The sequence below is a fragment of the Hyalella azteca genome, unplaced genomic scaffold (genome assembly GCF_000764305.2).
Source record: "Hyalella azteca isolate HAZT.00-mixed unplaced genomic scaffold, Hazt_2.0.2 contig10004, whole genome shotgun sequence".
NCBI lineage: Eukaryota > Metazoa > Arthropoda > Malacostraca > Amphipoda > Hyalellidae > Hyalella > Hyalella azteca.
The window spans coordinates 542,550-561,998 of record NW_025940059.1 but is presented as its reverse complement, the minus strand read 5'-3'; the positions used below and the strand labels follow the sequence as shown (position 1 = coordinate 561,998).

At 37.6% G+C, this 19,449-nt stretch overlaps 2 protein-coding genes across 2 annotated transcripts; both read left to right on the top strand.

Annotated features, from left to right (window-relative positions):
• Positions 1-986: 986 nt before the first annotated feature.
• LOC108676127 (nuclear valosin-containing protein-like) lies at positions 987-9,226 on the top strand. Its single transcript, XM_018164171.2, has 16 exons — positions 987-1,146; positions 1,513-1,627; positions 1,808-1,911; positions 2,281-2,321; positions 2,634-2,769; positions 3,070-3,186; positions 4,045-4,182; positions 4,830-4,917; positions 5,112-5,260; positions 5,523-5,647; positions 6,059-6,191; positions 6,491-6,656; positions 7,029-7,267; positions 7,395-7,601; positions 8,478-8,840; positions 9,103-9,226. The coding sequence occupies exons 1-16, from the start codon at positions 1,096-1,098 to the stop codon at positions 9,154-9,156; spliced, it is 2,226 nt and encodes a 741-aa protein (XP_018019660.1). The 5' UTR covers positions 987-1,095; the 3' UTR covers positions 9,157-9,226.
• Positions 9,227-9,429: 203 nt separating this feature from the next.
• Positions 9,430-18,088, top strand: LOC108675977 (sulfoquinovosidase). The gene is made up of 14 exons (XM_018164030.2): positions 9,430-9,953; positions 10,421-10,520; positions 10,692-10,886; positions 11,065-11,284; positions 11,839-11,977; positions 12,535-12,733; positions 12,956-13,097; positions 13,552-13,770; positions 14,101-14,254; positions 14,723-14,877; positions 15,164-15,310; positions 15,736-15,867; positions 16,459-16,580; positions 17,685-18,088. The coding sequence occupies exons 1-14, from the start codon at positions 9,937-9,939 to the stop codon at positions 17,868-17,870; spliced, it is 2,127 nt and encodes a 708-aa protein (XP_018019519.1). The 5' UTR covers positions 9,430-9,936; the 3' UTR covers positions 17,871-18,088.
• The last annotated feature ends 1,361 nt before the right edge of the window (positions 18,089-19,449 follow it).

Sequence of the window (19,449 nt, the reverse complement as noted above, 5' to 3'; positions counted from 1 at the left end):
ATTTCATTTCTGGTGATGGAAAGTCATGGAATTTGCAAATAAATGAAGAAAAAATATAACTCAGTACTCACTGCAGTGAGTGACAGAGAGCGCATTTTCTTGCTAATGAAAACTTGAGGTCATGGACGGGCGGACAGACGGACATGGCGAGCAGAATAGTGCATTTTTTCCATAAATGAGAAAATGCGCTAAAAAGGAAGTGTTATTCTGTGCTGCATATGACCCATTAATGCTGAGTGGTTCCATTTGGAACCAGCGCCAAAAAATAGATTCATCATAGAATTGTAAGGTCAAATAAATATAGAAGTGGATGCATAGGTTTGATACACATCTTGTACATGTTCTGGCAAAGTTTAGCTCTGCTGTGCTGACTACTATCTTTTTAGTCAACATTCAAAGATTATTAGAACCAGGTCATGGAAAAGTCATTGCATTTTTTCCTAAATACCGGTATGCACCCTGTAATACAGGGTGGTGTGATACCGGTAGTCATTACAGGGATCCATACAGGGATAAGACTTTTTACCATCAAGTTGATGCACTCCTACAGTGAAAACTACATTAATGTGGTTTAGCAAGCTACTGGAAGGACTCTTTAAAGTGCCCAGCTCTTTCATAGAAGTGGTGCTTCTGCCCAAATAGCTCATGTCATTGTGATGCATCCAGCCGTCAACTCAGTGTCCCTGTGGACTCGAAGTGAACTAGATCTGCTGGTAAACACATACGGATTTGTATTAACAAATTATTTACTGACAGTTAACTGAAACGTTCCCAACAAATAAGCAAGTAGATTTAAGTTAAGAAACATAAAGCCTGGCAGGAAAAGACTTGCCCAACACAAGTGTGTGAGCTGAAATAGCCAGATATATAAAGGGATCTGTTAGTAATCCAATTTAGTCAAAATTTTGAGGAGTGTTTACAAAAAGTATTTTATTTCTGCTATTCTAATATAAATATGTTAAATATTTTTAATTAGTATATTTTTTAACAGTTTTAGGAAAAATATTACTAAAGTTGTAATATTTATATTTGGAACTACAAGGTTTGTCAAAATAGTAGTCATTTGCTTGAATCTCTTTGTGCTAGTTACATAAAATGCAGAAGCCATACTTCCTTGAGCGAGAACTTCCGGGTCTAGTGAGAGAGGTGAGTTGTTTATATATATTACCTATATAGATATTCATGAACTATTTTGATGTTAGAGTATATTTAAATGAGCTAGGTAAATTTTTAATGACGATGTAAATGAAATTATGACATTTTCAAATTTTTGTGCTACCAAGCACTGAATTTTCAGAGTAGATATGGTATATATTTTTTACCTTGAACAATGAAAAAATTCAAACGTTACTTGACCCACCTAACACCCAGTAATTAAATATGAAAAGCATGAATTAAATTTTAAGGGGACATCAGATTCCCTGAATATAAATGTGTTATAATTTGGTTGGGTTTGTGACAAGTTTTGGTTGTATCTGATGGCATCTTTCTAAATGATATTATGATTTTCAGTATATGGAGACTCACGACACTGTGGACTTGGACGTTTTGACTCAACATCTCATCGACACTCACCATAAATTCAGGCACAAGAAATTCAAGCCATTCAGGAAAAGTGTTACATCAGGTGAGTGCTATCAGCAATGATTTATTGATTGCATTGCAGGAGCTTCATGAATGTACTGATTTGCAATTTAATTCTTATTTATTGTGTTCTAGTGTTCATTTAGGTGAAAACAATTGTGATGCATTTTAAATGTTTCTTCTAATGGTCTCTTACTATTTTACCCCTGGAATTATCCCATAGCATATGAGTGGAACTACAAGGTAATGGAGAAGGAGGAGAAAGAGGCTGCTGAAAATGGTGGTGTGAAAAAGACTTCTGGCAAAGATTCCTCAGATGATGTTGTGGTTAGTAATTCTCACATATATGAAGTTCTGGTACTGGTCATCTTTAACAGCTTGTATTTCATATGTGAAAACTTCTAATGAATGAAACTGCATGCAAATAATTTTGTTGTGTTTCAGTTAATGAAACTATGTTACTTTTGCCTTTGAAGGCCTTCATATATTTGCTTCTATCAGAAAACAAGAGAATATATTTCTTTATGTTTGAGTTGGTGCATTTTATTAAATCTGAGATTATGTTTTGATATTCATTGTAATATTGCAAAAAAATTCCATACTTTTTCATTTTAGTTAGGCATCTTTGAAGGTATATGATCTTTGTTCAACTCCTCAAATTCTTTAATTAATAATTTATTTATAATTTACTTTCAGACACTGGAAAATCTAGATGGGGAGAAATGTCCAAGTAGCAAGTACGTTGCCAACTAAAATTATATTATAGTTTCTTGGCCTCCAGAAGTCAACATTTTCTCTGCTTTGCACATTCATAAAAAATTTTAACATGATTCCAAAACATGCATGCTCACTGTAAAATTAAATTAAGTACTTTTGTATTTTACTTTTTCTGGAATAGCGTTCAAAAAGGCTGCATTCTGTTGGAAATTATTTGCTTTTGATGTATTCTATTGTATGCTGTACTCTTTTTATTTTTTGAATTTATTTAAGTGCAGTAAATTAAATCTCATACGTAAGCATTAATGAAGTCATCTGCATGTATCTATTAGAAAGGGGGATGAGCTGGAAGACGAAATTGTCAGCTCCATCATGAAGAAGAACCGCAAGGGAGTGCCTGAGCTGCCAGTATTTCCCACCGAGACACCTAAGCTTGAGGAGTTACAAGGCCTGTCATCTCTGGTGCAGGTATGTTGGCATACACAAAAACTATTTCAGTAATTTAGTTGTGTGACAGAAACAGAGTTACCTGTTCATTGAGATTGTTTAGAATTCAGTGTCATGCCTATAATTGTTATGATACAGGCTTCATATTTCTCATGTAGTTTGTTACTCGTGCATCTAGTGTTTACAAATAACATGCTTATGATTTCTTCTGTTTTGTCGTTCTATTTACTACGACCATGTCCTTTAAAAAAGACTATTTTTCAGACCATTCACTGACAGATGAATGGTATGGGTTTCAATATAAATTATTATATTTTACAGCCAGTGGGTCGCATATTATGGCTGATGATGGAGCGGCCAGAGCAGCGCGCCGTGTGTCTGCAAGTCACAGGACCGGAAAGCTGTGGCAAGACGTCCCTCATCAGGGCCATGGCCGATGTCAGTTGAGGCTTGCTTTCCCTTCTAATTACTTCTTATTCATCATTAATATATCTGCTTGCTGATTTTTTTATTGTTTTACCTAACATTCATCCTGAGTTCAATTTCATGAAGGTTTAATCTTATGTGTTTTGATACTTAGCAGCATGCATTTCAGCATTCTCCGCTGCATCATTTAACGAATTGGTAGTCCTATATGATTTTTAATATCTTTACGGAATTATCTCTGAATCAATAACAAAATTTGCTCTATCTGAGAATAGGTTTCTGTTTTTGGGAGGTTAAGTTATTATGTGAGAAAGATAAATTAAATTAACCTTATATTTGTGCCTTTTTTGCATAAGTAGCTGACCTCTTACGTACGCAACCAATCATTTATGTTTCTCCTTTCGAGTTACATTCCTCTTGTCTATTCTCTTTGTTGCTGAGATGTGAAAGACAGTTTTTGCTTACTATCCATTCAAGAAGTATTGACCCTTGTGATGTTGTGAATGATGGATAATTTTTGGATGTAAGAAATTTGTTATGATAATTTTTCTGTTTTTAAACAGGCAGTTTTGCTGATATAGTATACTCCCCCTTTGCTTCCATCTCCTCTTTTCTTAACTTTAAAATATGTTAGTGTACTGCTCAAATCCCTGCTGACTACCTATTTATATAGTGATTACAGCAAATTTTTTTTCGTTTATGGTATTGTGTTTTATCATATCATAAAGACCTGATCGGTAATGATGGTCCTTTGTTTTATGATGCCAGTTGTATACAAAGAGTGTTTATGTTTACAAAAAACACTCAACTGCTCATGATTCTTTTTAAGACTGTGTAAACCTAATCAATTATTTTGTGTTAATTTTGCAGAAAATGTCACTGCCACTGCACTTCATTGAGGTCGAGTCTGTGTTAGCGGGAGGACCTCTCTCGTCCCCCCTCAAGAAGATGCAAGAGGAGCTTGCAAAAGCTCACTCTGCTCTGCCAGGGGTTATTCTCTTCCATCAGGTTCAGTCTTTTTCTTTTATTCTGTTTATTCTGGTTTTATTCTTGATTCACACAGGAGTGTGCAAAAATGTAACAAAGGTGGTACATAACTATTAAATGATCATGATAAGGGAATAGTAAGTAGCTTAAATGAACACATCTCTACATAACGATTTTTGATCTTCTCCAATCATATTTTTAATTTTGGGCAAGAGTTAGATTAGATTTCACTCTTGATGAGGCTATGAGATGAGCGTTTTTTTTTCGAAATGTCATTAGCAAAAAAAATGTTAGTGTTGTAGTGTGGTATTATTCTACAGCTCTGATGACAAAAATGAAGGTTTTCAATGAAACCATTTGCTTGTGGGTTATTTGTTTTCTAAATCTTAACACTTACCTTGGTATTGTGTTTAAATATGATTAATGAAAGAAAAGCTTATTGTTTTTAAATCTGATTGATGAAAGATAAGTTTAATAATTTCAATTTCCTGTCTTTGTTCAGTCACTTCAGAGCACTGAAAATTTCATATTGTGTAATATCTTCATGCAAAAACGATACCCCCTAACTAAATACATGCAACGTATTATGGTACCCACCATGATAATGGTTATGCTTAGTTTTATTGCAATAGCTAATAAGTGTTAGTGATATTAATGTTCTTGTTCAGTTGGACCGCCTGTACTCCCGCGAGGTGTCGGCTGCCAGCAAGCCTGAGCAGCACAGTGTTGCGTCTGTTGTGTTTAAATACATAGCAGGTACGTAACTTTGTAGGCTATTGTAAGTTTATTATTTTTGAGTTCATAATTTTCTTTTGTATTGTGTGAATTTTGCTTTATGATTTACTATCGTTTTACGAAATTTTGTTATTCAGATCTAGATTTATCATAAGTTTAAATAATGCTTGATCATTTTATGAGTTATTTAAAACCACACCGGTGTTCCCCACTAGGCATGGCTGCTAACAGCGTTGGCTCGCGTGTGCTGATCGTGGCAGAGACTAGCAAACCTGAACTGCTGGACTGGCGTCTCAGCGAGTGTTTCTCTGAGCTTATTCACATCGCGCCTCCATCAGTGTCTGACAAGGAGAGCATCCTCCGGGTAACCTTTGTCATGTGGCATGAGATATTTTCCCTTCAAAATGGTATAGGTTTCACCACGCTTATGTAGTATATCTTAACCCTCATCAGACTGCATAATTTTGCAATGTTTTAATCGTTCCTAGTGTAGGTATATATATTCATTTGTACCTACGCTGTACGACAAGTGTTGAGGTTACTGTGAATTTTTTGATTTGCGTATTGGAATTGATTTATGTAAATGATGATTTATTTTGTGCTAATAATTTGTCATATGTGCACAGAAACTTTGCAGTAGTGAGGCTGAACCAGAAGTTGACCTGGCGAGCGTGGCTCTGAAAGCTTCTGGTTTCGTTGCTGGAGACCTCGTCTGTCTTGTGAAACATGCGCGTAAACTAGCGAGCAACAGGTAATGTGTCTGAAGTAGTTTTATAATAATTGGTAATATGATAAGAATGGGCAATATGTCTGAAATTGGTGCTATATCAGCAGCCTGCATTATTTTTGCAATTGGTAATATGTCAGCAGCAGGCAAGATGTTCGTAGTAGGTAATATGTATGCTACGTGTTGAATTTCCTTATACATGGCAACTGTCAGTCATGGTTAAACCTACTTCTCGCCAGTAATGAGGTTTAAACAAACAAATTTACTTGCTATTACTATCCTTTTGAACCGCTATTAATTGATCTTTTTGTGACTAATTGATATATGTAATATTCCATGTGAAATATCTTTATATTTTTGCATATTAATTTTGAAAAAAATTAATATTGGCTGTATACCTTGAACTGTTGGAAATGTGTAGAAATTATTTTGCAGAGTATTTAAAGAGTCGTCATATGGCCAAGCCAAGAGTTTCAGTGACTTCCCTTCTGGTCCTCAATCTAATGATGACGGCAGCGATCCAGCCAAACTTCTGATTACGACGGACGATCTTTTGAACTCTGTCAAGGTAATAAAGCCATTATTCAGCTACCATGTGAGCTCTTTAAAAATTGAGGCACTTCAAAAGTTTTCGTACTTATGATTTTGAGGAGTTAGCACATTATTTTGCTCTATCACTTTTATTTTTGCCAATAGACAGTATTTTTTTCCTGCTGTTTGTAATATCTATTTTGCTGGTCGATATTTTATGACAGATTACTTGTATCAAAAATTTCATATTACATGGTGTGAAAATTGTTATACTATTTGATCATAGGGAATATGAAAAGTCTAGGAGTTGAGGCGATTAAATTTATGTTCTCACAGTTGGTGGTGCCTAGCCTGAAGCGTCACGGGTTCCCCGCGATCCCTGACACGACGTGGGCAGATATCGGTGGTCTGGAGGTGGCTAAGAAGGGACTCAGGGACTGCATCCTGAAGCCCATTAAGCGCCCCGAGTACAGCTCACGCTTCGGGCTCAGGCAGAACTCGGGTGCGATATCTGTGTGTGTACAGCGGTTGTGGCTGTTTGGGATGCTTGCGTAGTTAAAGATGAGCGACTAGGATCCTTTAAATACTTCAGATTCTTGCTTGGTTTTCAATACTCTCGTTCTATTGTGAAGTGCTTACTCCCCGTGGTTATTGCTCACAAGTTCTGATCTCTGGTGACTGGTGAGATTTTCATATAAATTTCTTCCTTTTTAACTACCTTGATATTTATTTATTTTGCGTTTCTTGAGAGGAATTTATATGTTGTGCTTAAATACTTTCATAAGGGACCAGTCATTGTACGTTAAGCAGCATGGCTGCCAATGAGTATTTTTTATTAGTATCACAAGGTAACCGTGAATTATGATCAACGTAGGTGTTCTCTTGTGGGGACCCCCTGGATGCGGTAAGACGCTGCTCGCTAAGGCTGTTGCCAACGAGGCAGGCATCAACCTCCTGACGGTGAACGGTCCCGAGCTGCTCTCCATGTACCAGGGCGAGAGCGAGCGTGCCGTTCGTGAAGTCTTTGCCCGCGCGGCTTCCGTGGCACCGTGCGTTATATTCTTCGACGAGTTCGACTCCCTCTGCCCCAGGCGCTCCAAGACAGGCTCTGAAGTAGGTGTTTAATCCATGAGTTTCACGTTATTGTTTTATGCCGTTTCTTTACATGAACAACATGACCTTTTCAGGCTATTTATAATAATAACACATTCAAGATGTTTAAATGATCTCGTTGTTGCAGTCTGGCAGCAAGTCGACTATCGTCAACATGCTGCTCACGGAGATGGACGGGTTCATGGCGCGTCCCGGAATTTATCTCATCGCCGCCACAAACTTACCTTCTATCCTGGACCCTGCTGTCCTCAGGCCTGGTCGCTTCGACACTAAAGTTTACGTCGGCCTCCCAAATGCTGAGGGCAGAGTTTCTGTGCTCAAAGCCACCACCAAAGTTCGTAAATGGTTAACGTTAAAAATAGGCTAAATATAATTTTCTGGAATACTCGATTGTTTCGATTAGTGAATGCCTTTGAATCGTCCTATGCAAATTGTTTCTCATTTTAGGGGAAAAGTTACAACTAGATTGAGTTTTTGCCACAGGTCATTTGGATATACGAGGTAACTTGAAACGTCAATGATTCCAGTTTATCATTCATTCTCTATTATTACAACACTTAACTTTAACTTCACTTCTTGTTTGTTTGTTTGTCTGTCTGCTACAAATCTTATAATCGATATTTAACACACTTCTACCTCTCCAATCGATCTGAAAATTTGCACACTTGTGTAAAGCTGGAGACAATGCATGTATTAATTGACAGAATCAATAATTTGAAAATTAAAAAAAAATTTTGATATTAAAAAAATGAAAAAAATATTTTATCTGCTACATTACTTATTATCGATATTTAACGCACTTCTACCTGTCCAATCGATCTGAAATTTTGCACACTTGCGTAAAGTTGGAGACAATGCATGTATCAATTGACAGAATAAAAATTTTTGAAAAATTTCAATTTTTTATACTTTTAAAAATAGAATTAAAAAAATTAATTTTTATCATTTAATAATAAAATTAGAAATTCATTGTACATGTGTAACACAGGAGACACTGGATTCTTTAGAAGTGTTGTATTTAAAAAGTAATTTTTAAACGCATATTATTATTTTAGATGTCTTTTCGATTAAAATATTTTTTCTTGAAGTCGCCCTCTTTCTCTAATGTTGATAAAGTAACCGCCTCAAAATTTTAAGTCACAGAACGCTAGTTGCGGAAAGATCTCTGAACTGTTATTTGTAAATTGACTGACTACAAGTTTTTTATTAGAATGGCTCTCTACCGTGCCTTGCATCTGACGTGGACGTGGAAGCTATTGCTCAGCGCCAAGAATGCCAGAACTTTACTGGTGCCGATTGCAGGAACCTCGTCGATCTTGCAATCAAAGCGGCGATCGATGAGCACGAGAAAAACATCTCTACTACTGAAAACGATACTGTTGAGTCTGTCTCCAAGAAAAGAAAGCTAGATAACGGTTCAACGAGTGACAACCGGCCTACTAAAATCATGGCCGCGGCTGCCGACATTGGCGTGCCGTCAATGAAGTGCTTTTATCCCGACGGGGAGTTCGTGCTCTATGCACGACATTTTGATATGGCCTTCAAGGAGGTCAAACCATCAGTACTCGAGAAGGTATGTACCGAAATATTTACTATATTTCAATGATTTTGGTGCTCTTCGTTCAAATTTCATATCCATGCAGCTTCTTGCTGAAGGTTGTTGTTATAACTACTTAAATAATCGCGTTTGAAATGTGCCTGCCGATGCTACGTGATGCTCGTTTTTAAATATGCATTTTTTATCGAGCAGATCATCATGGGTGCAATCAGGATAGATTTTTTCACGATTCTATTTCTGTGCATGATAGATTTGACGTATTTCCGTTTTTTTTCAGGAGCGTCTTATGTACGAGTTTCAACGGAAGGAGTTCGAATCTGGTCCTGAGTGATGCACCGACTTGCGATGTCCGAAGTTGAAATATTAACGTTTCGCATTGAATAAAAAATCTAATTGCCAAATTATCTTTTATTCCTTGTTGGAAGTAATTTTAGTTCACGGAGAACAAAATTAAGTTTAGTCCGTTCTACATTCTGACAACGTACTAGGCTAGCCCAGATGCATCGCTTCATATACCGCTCGAATGTGTTCGAAGTAACAAGTGCTTATTACGATGGTGCCATTTTTAAATGAAGCCTATTGTTTTTGGAACTTAGAACAAGATAGTTTATTGAGTGAGCATTCGTTGACTTTAATTGCATTGACAACCTAAGTTTGCTCTTGGTTAGTGGTTTGATTGAGCGTCTCAGATGTGGGAAAATAGTCTTATCTGATGCATTTTATCTACATTGTTCTTCTGAGATAAATTTTGCTCGGGAAGGCCATTAGACATGTCGAATGTTCCCACGATTACGTATGTTTAATCTTCGTGGCATTTTCTTCTATAAAATTTATATTGTTGAATGATGATGAATTGCTTGTTATTATGTTTAAACATTTAAAAATGTTTGTCTACAAATGTGAGGTCAACAACAGTGTCTTGGACAACATGAATTCATTGAGGTACCGAAAGATGCATTGTACAACCTGGCTATGTCGTCCGTATGATCTTTTTTCTCTTCCACGTGATATCTGCCAAGGCTAGTAAGAATCGTCAGAACGCTGCTGACATCGACGTCACTCACAGTCTGCTGCGTGGGCAATGCATTAGCTGATTAGGCCTCCACTAAGGATGAATTTATTCGTTCTGTAAGTAACAACGAAAGAAATCTGATAAATGAGTTGATCGGTCAATTATGCAGGAGACAATTATACTAGCGACAGGCCAATTTGGCCTTTCTTCAACGTCGATGTTACTGTGCTTAAAACGTTCGAATGATTAAAGATATAACTTTATCATGATATTTGACGGTTGAGTTTGGACTCCGTTCTCATAGGAGTTTAAGGCCTTTCTGATGTTTTTTTTTTGGAAATTCGACGAGTAAGATCGAAATTTTAATTTGAGATTTTGGTTATCACGTTTGATCTTAATTTATTTGGAAGCTTTAAAGTTTTAATTTAATTAGGTTTTATATCTCACTCATCATGCGCCAGCATACGTGATACAGGTAATTTTATGCCACAAGCTATACTTTCTAAAAACGTTTGCATTACGATTAGCTAAGAAATAAATTTTCGTTACATTGTTTGTGGAATTGTTAAATGTTGGCTTACAGGTTGTTAAGCGCGTTTGCGCTACTGGCCGCACCGTGTCGCTCCTATCTAACAGTGCTACAGAGCGACGAAGGCTTCTCTGTGGCATATCAGGGACGCCTGGTGAGATTATTCCACACCTTAAAATTAAGTTTAATTCAATTTTAGGTTTCACGCAACATCATCGTTGGCATGTTATTTTATGACTTCACGTTGAATACAAACGCATTCGATTTTGTCTTGAAGTCGATGTTAATGAATATACCTTACATCACATTCTTGGGAACTTAATAGATCTTGGAGCACACGATCAGTGCTCCAGTTTTGACGGTGGGCTCTGGCAACACGAGTTTCGAACAAATCAGCGGCAACTTTGCCATCGAAGAAAACGTATCTACAGCCATCGGTCTCGGCAGCTTCGCGGTTGTGAATGAGAGTGACACGTTCGTACAGATCGTCCTAACTTCCAACACTGCGCCGGATCTACAGGTGATTATTTGTATCGAAAAATATTTTGAAACTTTAATCTGAATATTGTGTAAAAATATATGCTATCAAGACAATTTTTAACAGAACTTGTGCAATCCTTTAAATGAATATCGGATTTATATGTATTGACTTCAATATTTAAAATGAAGACGTCATCTGTTTTCACTATCATTCTAAGGCAACTATCAACTTGCTAGTGGCGTCAGGAGCATCAAACGGATCGGAGTTTGATACTGTGATTGTTCAAGCGGCAGCAATCCATCCGCTTCTAGAAAAGATCAACAGGCTATGGTTGAAAATCTATGCTGAAAAAAGCGAAAAAATTTTCGGAGGCGGAGAGCAGTACACATATTTTAACCTACGTGGTCGCGACTACCCAATCTGGACCAGAGAACAAGGCACGTCAGTATCCTTTACATAACACTCATTTACGAATAATTAAATGTTAGGTATCGATATAGTCTTGCAGGTGTTTTACAAAGTTTGTGTATTTGAAGCCTGCCACCACAAATATTTAGAGGCTATTCCAGCTAGTGTCTATAGTTTTTTTCGTGTTGGGATATTACCTGGGCCGGAAAATTGTTTCCCAATTGGAGAATATTTAGACACTGCATAACTCGGTAGAAAAGATAGGTTCAAAGATTGAAATTTGTTTTCTACATTATACATATACATTTGGTTTAAAAGACGCAAAGAAGTGTTGACATATTTTAGAATGAGAGCGGCGAGCAGTACACATATACGAATAGAACTGGGAGTTCTACTCGCATTTCAAAGGTTGCTTTGATCAGGGGCCGGATTATCAAAAAATCTTTAATTAGATAAGGATTTATTGTTAAACATGGGATTTGCGATGGCGGGAATCAGGATGACAAAAATGTAAAATTGTTTTAATGAACGATCTTGGGAAACGCCTACCTAGACTTAATTTGCAACTATAAATTTTGCACAGGTGTTGGACGAGGTGACGGTGTGGTTGCGAATGTAAGTAACTCAGTGGCAGACGCCGGAGGCTCTTACCACACTACTTACTGGCCTCAGTCCAGCTTCTTCTCATCAAGACTTTACACAGCATTGATCTGGAACAACAAGTCAGAGGCCGAGCAGTTCTTGAGTAGTGGGAACCTAGGATAGCTGCAACGATTTCTTTTTTTACTTCTATCATGATTTACTATTATACCATCCATGGATTGAATAAATAGTTATTTCATGAATAGAAGTATTATTTAGTTGTTATTATTATGGAAAATTATTATTTCACTTCATGAATTGAATTAATAAATTATTGATTAATATACCTATAAAGTATTACTTATTCAAATCATATTGTATAGGTATTTTTTTTATAATTTCATTGTTCGGTTATATGCCACTCATTACTCCATTTTAGCAGTTATATAGTACAAACCACTAAATTTTTGCTGTCATATGGTAGTCAACTCCTCATTTTGGCAGCCATGTGATACGGTCCACTCAATTTTGGCAGTTATGTGGTACTCAATTATGATGACACATGATGATTCCACCCCGTGAAATGGTCATTTTGGCAGTCTTGTGGTACCCTTCACTCAATTTCGGCTGTTAAATGGTACTCGACACCTCATTTTGGCAGTCTTTTGGTACCCTCCACACCACTCCATTTCGGCAGTTATATGGTGCTGAACTTTACGGCTACTGATTACCACGAAGTGTTCGTCCACTCGGCATCGCTCACCCTTGAGCTGGACTATGACAACACAGCTCTCGGTCTCGTACAGAAGGTGTACAAGAGGGCAGGGACTCAACCTCCTCTGCCTGACTGGGTACTTGGAGGAGCCATACTGGGACTTGAGGATGGTACTGAAGAGGTGAATTGCAGTAAAAGAAACTAAGATTCCGTTTATGACATATTTCCTTGCCACAGCCGGTAAGATGTGTTGAATGAAACATCAAATTCAACTCACCACAACTAAAATGTCTCAATTATGCTTTTAATTGCAAAAGCGGAACTCATTATAGAAGAAGGAAACCATGTATCTGTACATAAATAATTTGAAATGCTGACGACCAATGAGTCACGTTCTATGCAGGCGCTCTACTACTACAACTTAGCAAAGGAGGCCGGAGTGAACGTGAGCGCCCTCTGGCTGCAGGATTGGTCAGGGTACATCCAGACAGCTTTTGGCCACAGGGTCTACTGGAATTGGGCCTGGAATAGTACCTTCTATCCAGGTATGAGACATTTGCTTCTATTCCGAGCGATTTATTTGTTGGTTCTAATTTTACGTTGAATACTTGTGTTGCGATTGTGATTAGGATCATGAATCTTTCATCGCTATGAATGGTTCATCAACGGCTTCTGTTCAAAAGTCCACTGTCCAACCGACATACTAACTGGAGTATTAATTGCATACACACCTGGTTTCTAGCTGCTGACTACTTTCTACTCAATAAAGTGCTAAAACCTTTCAGACACATGATTATTCCACCCCGTGGAATTTGGGGCCAGATTCCAGAATCTGGGGAATCTGGGGCTAGAATCTCAGCGACTGGGAGGCCAGAGAGAACGCTCTGGTTATACGATCTTCCCTGTTTATAAAGCATGGTAAATGTTACCTCGGTGAATGAGCTTTCCTAAACTGATTATTTTAACATTTTATGTTTATTTAGATGCTATATTTGCCAGGCCTGGATGAGGTGGTACAGGAGTTGGCTACAGATGGCGTGCGTGTGACGGTCTACTGCAATCCACATCTAATTCAAGGCAGCCCCATGTTCGAGGAGGCCGCGGCTGCCGGTCACCTCATGCGTGACCGGGATGGCCAAATTTTCCTTTTGGACTTCGGAGGTTTCTACGGTGGCACCGTCGACGTTCACTACACCCCCTCTGCGAATTGGTATGCTGGTGAGTAAATTCTAATGAAAATTTAGTCCAAAATAGCTTAGTTTTCACGATCAAAACTGTCATATCAATAATAGACTTGTCGAAACGAGGAGACGGCACGAGTCTCCATTTTAACACCAGCATCCTCCGATACCTAGGATCGTTTTATTTATGACGGAATTCATTTCTTTTGGTAAGTCAATCAACATAATTTTTTTAATGAGAAGGAAATCTGATTTTGTTTGTGTGTTGTCAGCATCCAATGAAATTTTTTACTTATTTTGCCTGATTGCCTTCAGTTAGGCAGCTGTCCTAAATTTGTTTGTATCTAATCTACTTCTTTTGTTCTAGCACGTCTCAGTACCAACATTTTTGGCTTGGGGTTTCCTGGCTACATGGCCGACTTCGGCGAGTACACGGACATAAATATGGTCTCCAGGAACACGGAGCTAAACGCTGAGGAGACACACAACTATTTTCCCGTAGCCTGGGCAAAAGTTAACAGGTCCGTTCGAACAACTTTGGTCTTGTTCAAAATTTAAATGAATTGAGGGTTGCGTAAAGTTTATGCGTGGCCTCTCTCGGTGAGCGCTCTGTAATAAATTATTTTACTTAAATATTGTTTCGTCACGTACTTTGTGCATTCAAGTCACTGCTCTTGGAATTTGCGGTGAATGACAGAAGTACTTAATTTTAATGCCATTTATTATATATTATTAAGATTTTCTATAAACGGTTATAAGTGGTAAATGCCACGAGACGAATGTTCTATTCTGATTGGTACATAAATTATTATTTGATCAAGAATTTAACGAACATTCCATGCAATTTTAGATCCGACTCATAAACTGTCAGAAATATGTTATTCGTTAGACGCTAACGAGTATACAAACATAGTAGAATATCACCAAGATATTGAACCTAAAATATTTGTACATTTGTTTCATTTTAAATACCCGCTTCATTAACGTAGGCTAGCAGTACAGGCGGCTGGGCTGGAGGGCGAGGCAGTTTACTGGATGCGTTCAGGAGCTCTGGGCGCCGGCGCTGCTCAGACGCTTGCCTGGGCCGGGGACCAGGACGTTGACTTCTCTACCACCGACGGGGTCGCTACCACCATCGTGGCTGGTGAGTGAGGCTGTGGATCAAATAAGTGTTTAAATTAAAATAAATAGGTTGAATTAATTCGGCGATCAAAATCTATTCCTGATCAATGATTACTAATATATTTCCTGAGCTGATTCATATTGAATTGCCAGAATTGGTTCATTTCTTTGCTGGAATGGCATATTAAGATCGTGCTGCTGACACCTGGGAAATTTAGGACAAACTATTAATTGAAATATCCTAAATTTTCTAAATAATTGAAATATCACACCGCTAAATTATCACCGATGTATTTCTCATGGGGCAGCGCTGTCTCTGGGCCTCAGCGGCATGGGCTTCACTCATTTCGACATCGGGGGCTACACAACGCAACCTCCCATGGTGCGCACGCAGGAACTCTTCCTCAGATCTGCTGAGTACGCTGTTTTCACGCCGGTTATGAGAACTCATCTCGGTGAGTGTTCTTATTTGCACTCTTGGTGAGTACGTGTTCTCCTCATCTTTATTATAAATTATCCAATTTTATTATTATTTATATTTGTAATTTAAAAACGTTATAAATTATAACGTTTTTTAGAGACGCTGTCCTATGCTGTTTCCGTCATTATAGTATGCCGTCCTTATAGCTTTCGAGCAAGACCCGTGAATGGTCAGGAATTGTGAAGCACAAAATAATGATCATTGCTGATCATGGTTTATGAAATTGATTTCAGTAATGCCTCGAAAAATACGTCATAATTGTTGTAAACTATGTTTTCATGTATTATTTAGATTGTGGAATGATTACGTTTTCTTGTTTTAATCAGATGATGAAATGAATCGTTGAGTAAGCAGCTTACTAAACAAAATTTTGACGTTAGAACTAATATTTCACTGCAGGTAACAAGCCTGACGCCAACCACCAGTTCTACAGCAGCAACGACACCCTCACTCAATTCGCCAGACTCACACAGATTCACGCGCGTCTGAAGCCCTATACTGCAGCCTTCGTCAAGGAGACTAGCCTATTAGGTAGACGGGCGTATGGAAATGACGGGCATATGAAAATGACGGGCGTACGGAAATAATGATTGTATGGAAATGCCGGGCGTATGAATATGGCTGGCGTATAGAAATGACAGCCGAATGGAAATTACGATTGTATAGAAATGACGAGCGTATGGAAATTACGATTCTATGGAAATGACGGGCGTATGAATATGGCTGGCGTATGGGAATGACGATCGTGTACGGAAATGATGTTCGCATGGAAATGATAGTCGTAGGGAAATGATGGCCATATGCAAATGATGGTTTTACGTTCGCTGGGAGGCCGTATGAGAAAGTGATGAAACATTGACAAATTTTTAGAAATTATGAATAGATGATTTTTTATTAATTAGCTAAATATCTGCTCAATAGCTATTAAGTAGTCGTATTACGACTCTATATATGAGGGATCGAAAAAAGCTAAGGGACTCTGAGATTGAGCACTTAAACCCAGAAAACTAAGCAGGTTTCGGCTGATTGATCAGACTCTTGAAGCCCATGTTTGTTCTCATTTTAATATGTGATACGGGAAATATTTTTATTTGATTCTAGGATTTTAACTTATGTTGAAAGGTATCCCGCTGCAAAGACCACTGTTCTTGCACTACGAGTCAGAATCGCAAGCCTGGAACACGCAAGAGGAATATCTGTACGGACGGGACTTGCTCGTGGCTCCAGTCCTGCATAGAGGACAGGTTAGAAGTCCTTCGTAGTCCTTCCTTCCTTCTTGGCTTCCGTCCTTGCAGAAATTACTTGGTTAAGATGGGGCGCGTCACTTTCTTGAGTATAGGCGCCCGTTGAAGAAATTGAAACCATAAAGCTGAAGTTAAAGTACAGGTAAAGTTGCGCGACTTTAAGAAATACTATAAGAGTTTAGTTTGAGTACAGTTGAGCAAGCTAAAGTTAGAAACGAGTACATTCAAGTACATATACATAGAAGTACAATAAGGTTGATTTTAGGTACAGAAGTTTATCGGCCTATAAAGTACACTTTAAGTAGAGCGACCTAAAAAGTACCATTATAGTTTAGTTCATGTACGATTGATGTAGTTGTAGTTGAAAGGAGAAAAAGTACCGTTAAACTATACCGTTTTGCTATAGTTAAAGTTGATAGACATATAACATATATACGTAATAAGTTAAGATTGAGTTCAAGTAGAGTTGAGGAAGTTAAAGTTAAAATTCCCATAAATTATAGTTATATTTGAGTTTGAGCACAGTTAAAATTGACACTTGAAGTTGAACGACCTAAAATTTATTGAGTAATTGAGCTTGATATTTCGATGTTGCCGATTAATGTAATGTCTTGTTCGTTTGATTAATTTTTTTCGAATTTTGACGGTATACTGAATGACAGTAGGCTGCACTGTAGGCCGCACTGTAGGCTGCACTGTAGGCCGCACTGTAGGCTGCACTGTAGGCCACTGTAGGCACGCACTGTAGGCCGCACTGTAGGCCGCACTGTAGGCTGCACTGTAGGCCGCACTGTAGGCCGCACTGTAGGCCGCACTGTAGGCCGCACTGTAGGTCGACAGAGTGGAGATATACCTTGCTGGGATTATGAGCGAATTCTTCATGATTAAAATATGCGGAGAAAGATGAAAAATATTTAAAATTTAAGTACTGACAAAATTTCAAATACAAAAATTTGCTGGAAGAAGTCATCTGAGGTGTATATTCCACAAGAAGAACTATGCTTAACTAGTCTGGTATTTAGATATGAAAATCTTTTCCTAAAATATTATGGCTGTCCATATTTAATTGTCAATAATTTATGAATGCACAAAATGTTATTGCAGGACTCAGTGGACGTGTACCTGCCTAGGGATGAGTGGGTTCACCTGTTTGCCGTGACCGCAGCTATAGTCGGTCCCGCGTCTCTCACCATCGACGCTCCCATGGGCTACCCGCCTGTCTTCTACAGGCGTGACTCAGAATTCGCCGACCTTTTCCGTTCAATTACTGACGAGTTTGGACTGCCATGATTTTACATAATTACTAATGAATTTATATGTTCTAAATACGGGACCTTTAATCATTTCAAGCCGCCAACGAAAAGACGTTTAGATTTCGTAAATAACTGATCACTGTTTGGTTCCTCACAAAGTAATAACATATGCTGAAAGTAATCAAAATCAATGATAGGAAATGAACGATAATTTTGTAACAAATATCAAATCAAATTAAAGTTTATAAAGTGAAAATAAAAGGCTCTTATCACTTAAATGGAAATTTAATACACTGGAGAAAATAAATTTGTATCTTTATTATCCAAAATTATTTAATATATTTAAATTCAATTTTATAATGCCTGGAAGATTGCACGGTGTATTTAGGTGTGTAAGTGAAATATGTATTTCAGATTGATACCGATAAGTATTGCCTTCAGATAGTTCACAAATTAAAACGAAATGTGGTATGATTATAATTTTGTCTTACTGTGCTTAACCATTTTATCGAACAATTCTCAAATTCAGCAAAAAAAAAAACTTTTCATAGAAAACTTGCTTACCGCACGTGACGGCTGCTAAAGGTCTCACTTGCATGAGTCAATGAACTTCGCTTATTCAATCGCACTTAAAAGCTGCCTTATAAGGTGCTTCTCTCTCACTATCGATAGGCAGCCATCTCGGGATCAGCCGCTATCGTTTCGCTGGGTGTTACACCATCAGAGTATTGTGATCCGGTGAGTATTGTGAATGCTCATGCAAAAAAAGTAGTTTTAATTGAAGTAAGTTGCTCTACTTTAAAAATTCCTAATTATCTTTAATTCGGTTTCTCTTTATTATCTTTAATTCACTTCCTTATTTAATTTAACTTTGTATTGTCTTTAATGCAAGTTCTCTCATTATCTTTAATTCAGATCTTATATTTAATTTTCAAGAATTGACTTTTTTATATGCGTCCATCTTAAAAATAATTTGCGACTATTTTTTTTACTACAATGCCAGAAGAGAAATCAAGAGCGCAATGGCGCGAGTAGACCGGCTGCATGTGGCCTGTCTTCAGCATCGTCATTTTGAGCGTTCATGTGAATACCGCTGCACAGAAAATTAATACGCTAGGTGAGTTTTGAAATAAATGCGTTTTTGATAAATGATAAATTGATAATTAGTATAGGCCATCACAGACATAATTAGTATAGGCCATCATAAAACATCACAGACATTAATGATGGAATTTGTTCTAAGCAAGTGCATACATTAGAGTTCTCAGGATTAACGTTTGTCTGTGTCAAGGTCAGTTCAGACTCAACTTCTGCGGATTAATTGGACGACAAAATACGTTAAACATCGCACCAATCAGGCATCAAAAATCGTAGAAAAGGAAATATTGCTGCTGGTGCGATTTTCGCTATGTTTCCTTACGTCAATTTTAAGAGTAATTTTTCAGCCATTTTGCTTTTTCAGCCAAAGTAATATAATAATGTTCTTAAATTCGTCCGGTGGTTAGGATGTAAAAAATTAGTAAGAAATATCAATACAATCGGTTATAATCAATTCAAGTGTGTATTTGAATTTATCATTGAAAGGTTTGCTGGAAATATCATACCAATTAAGTGAA

Excerpts from the sequence above, each read along its gene's own strand:
- LOC108676127 (XM_018164171.2), top strand. The coding sequence starts at position 1,096 with ATGCAGAAGCCATACTTCCTTGAGCGAGAACTTCCGGGTCTAGTGAGA. Across the intron at positions 2,770-3,069 it reads GCCTGTCATCTCTGGTGCAG|CCAGTGGGTCGCATATTATG; the intron begins GTATGTTGGCAT and ends TATATTTTACAG. Across the intron at positions 4,918-5,111 it reads TGTGTTTAAATACATAGCAG|GCATGGCTGCTAACAGCGTT; the intron begins GTACGTAACTTT and ends GTTCCCCACTAG.
- LOC108675977 (XM_018164030.2), top strand. Across the intron at positions 11,285-11,838 it reads AATCTGGACCAGAGAACAAG|GTGTTGGACGAGGTGACGGT; the intron begins GCACGTCAGTAT and ends AATTTTGCACAG. Across the intron at positions 14,255-14,722 it reads GCCTGGGCAAAAGTTAACAG|GCTAGCAGTACAGGCGGCTG; the intron begins GTCCGTTCGAAC and ends TCATTAACGTAG.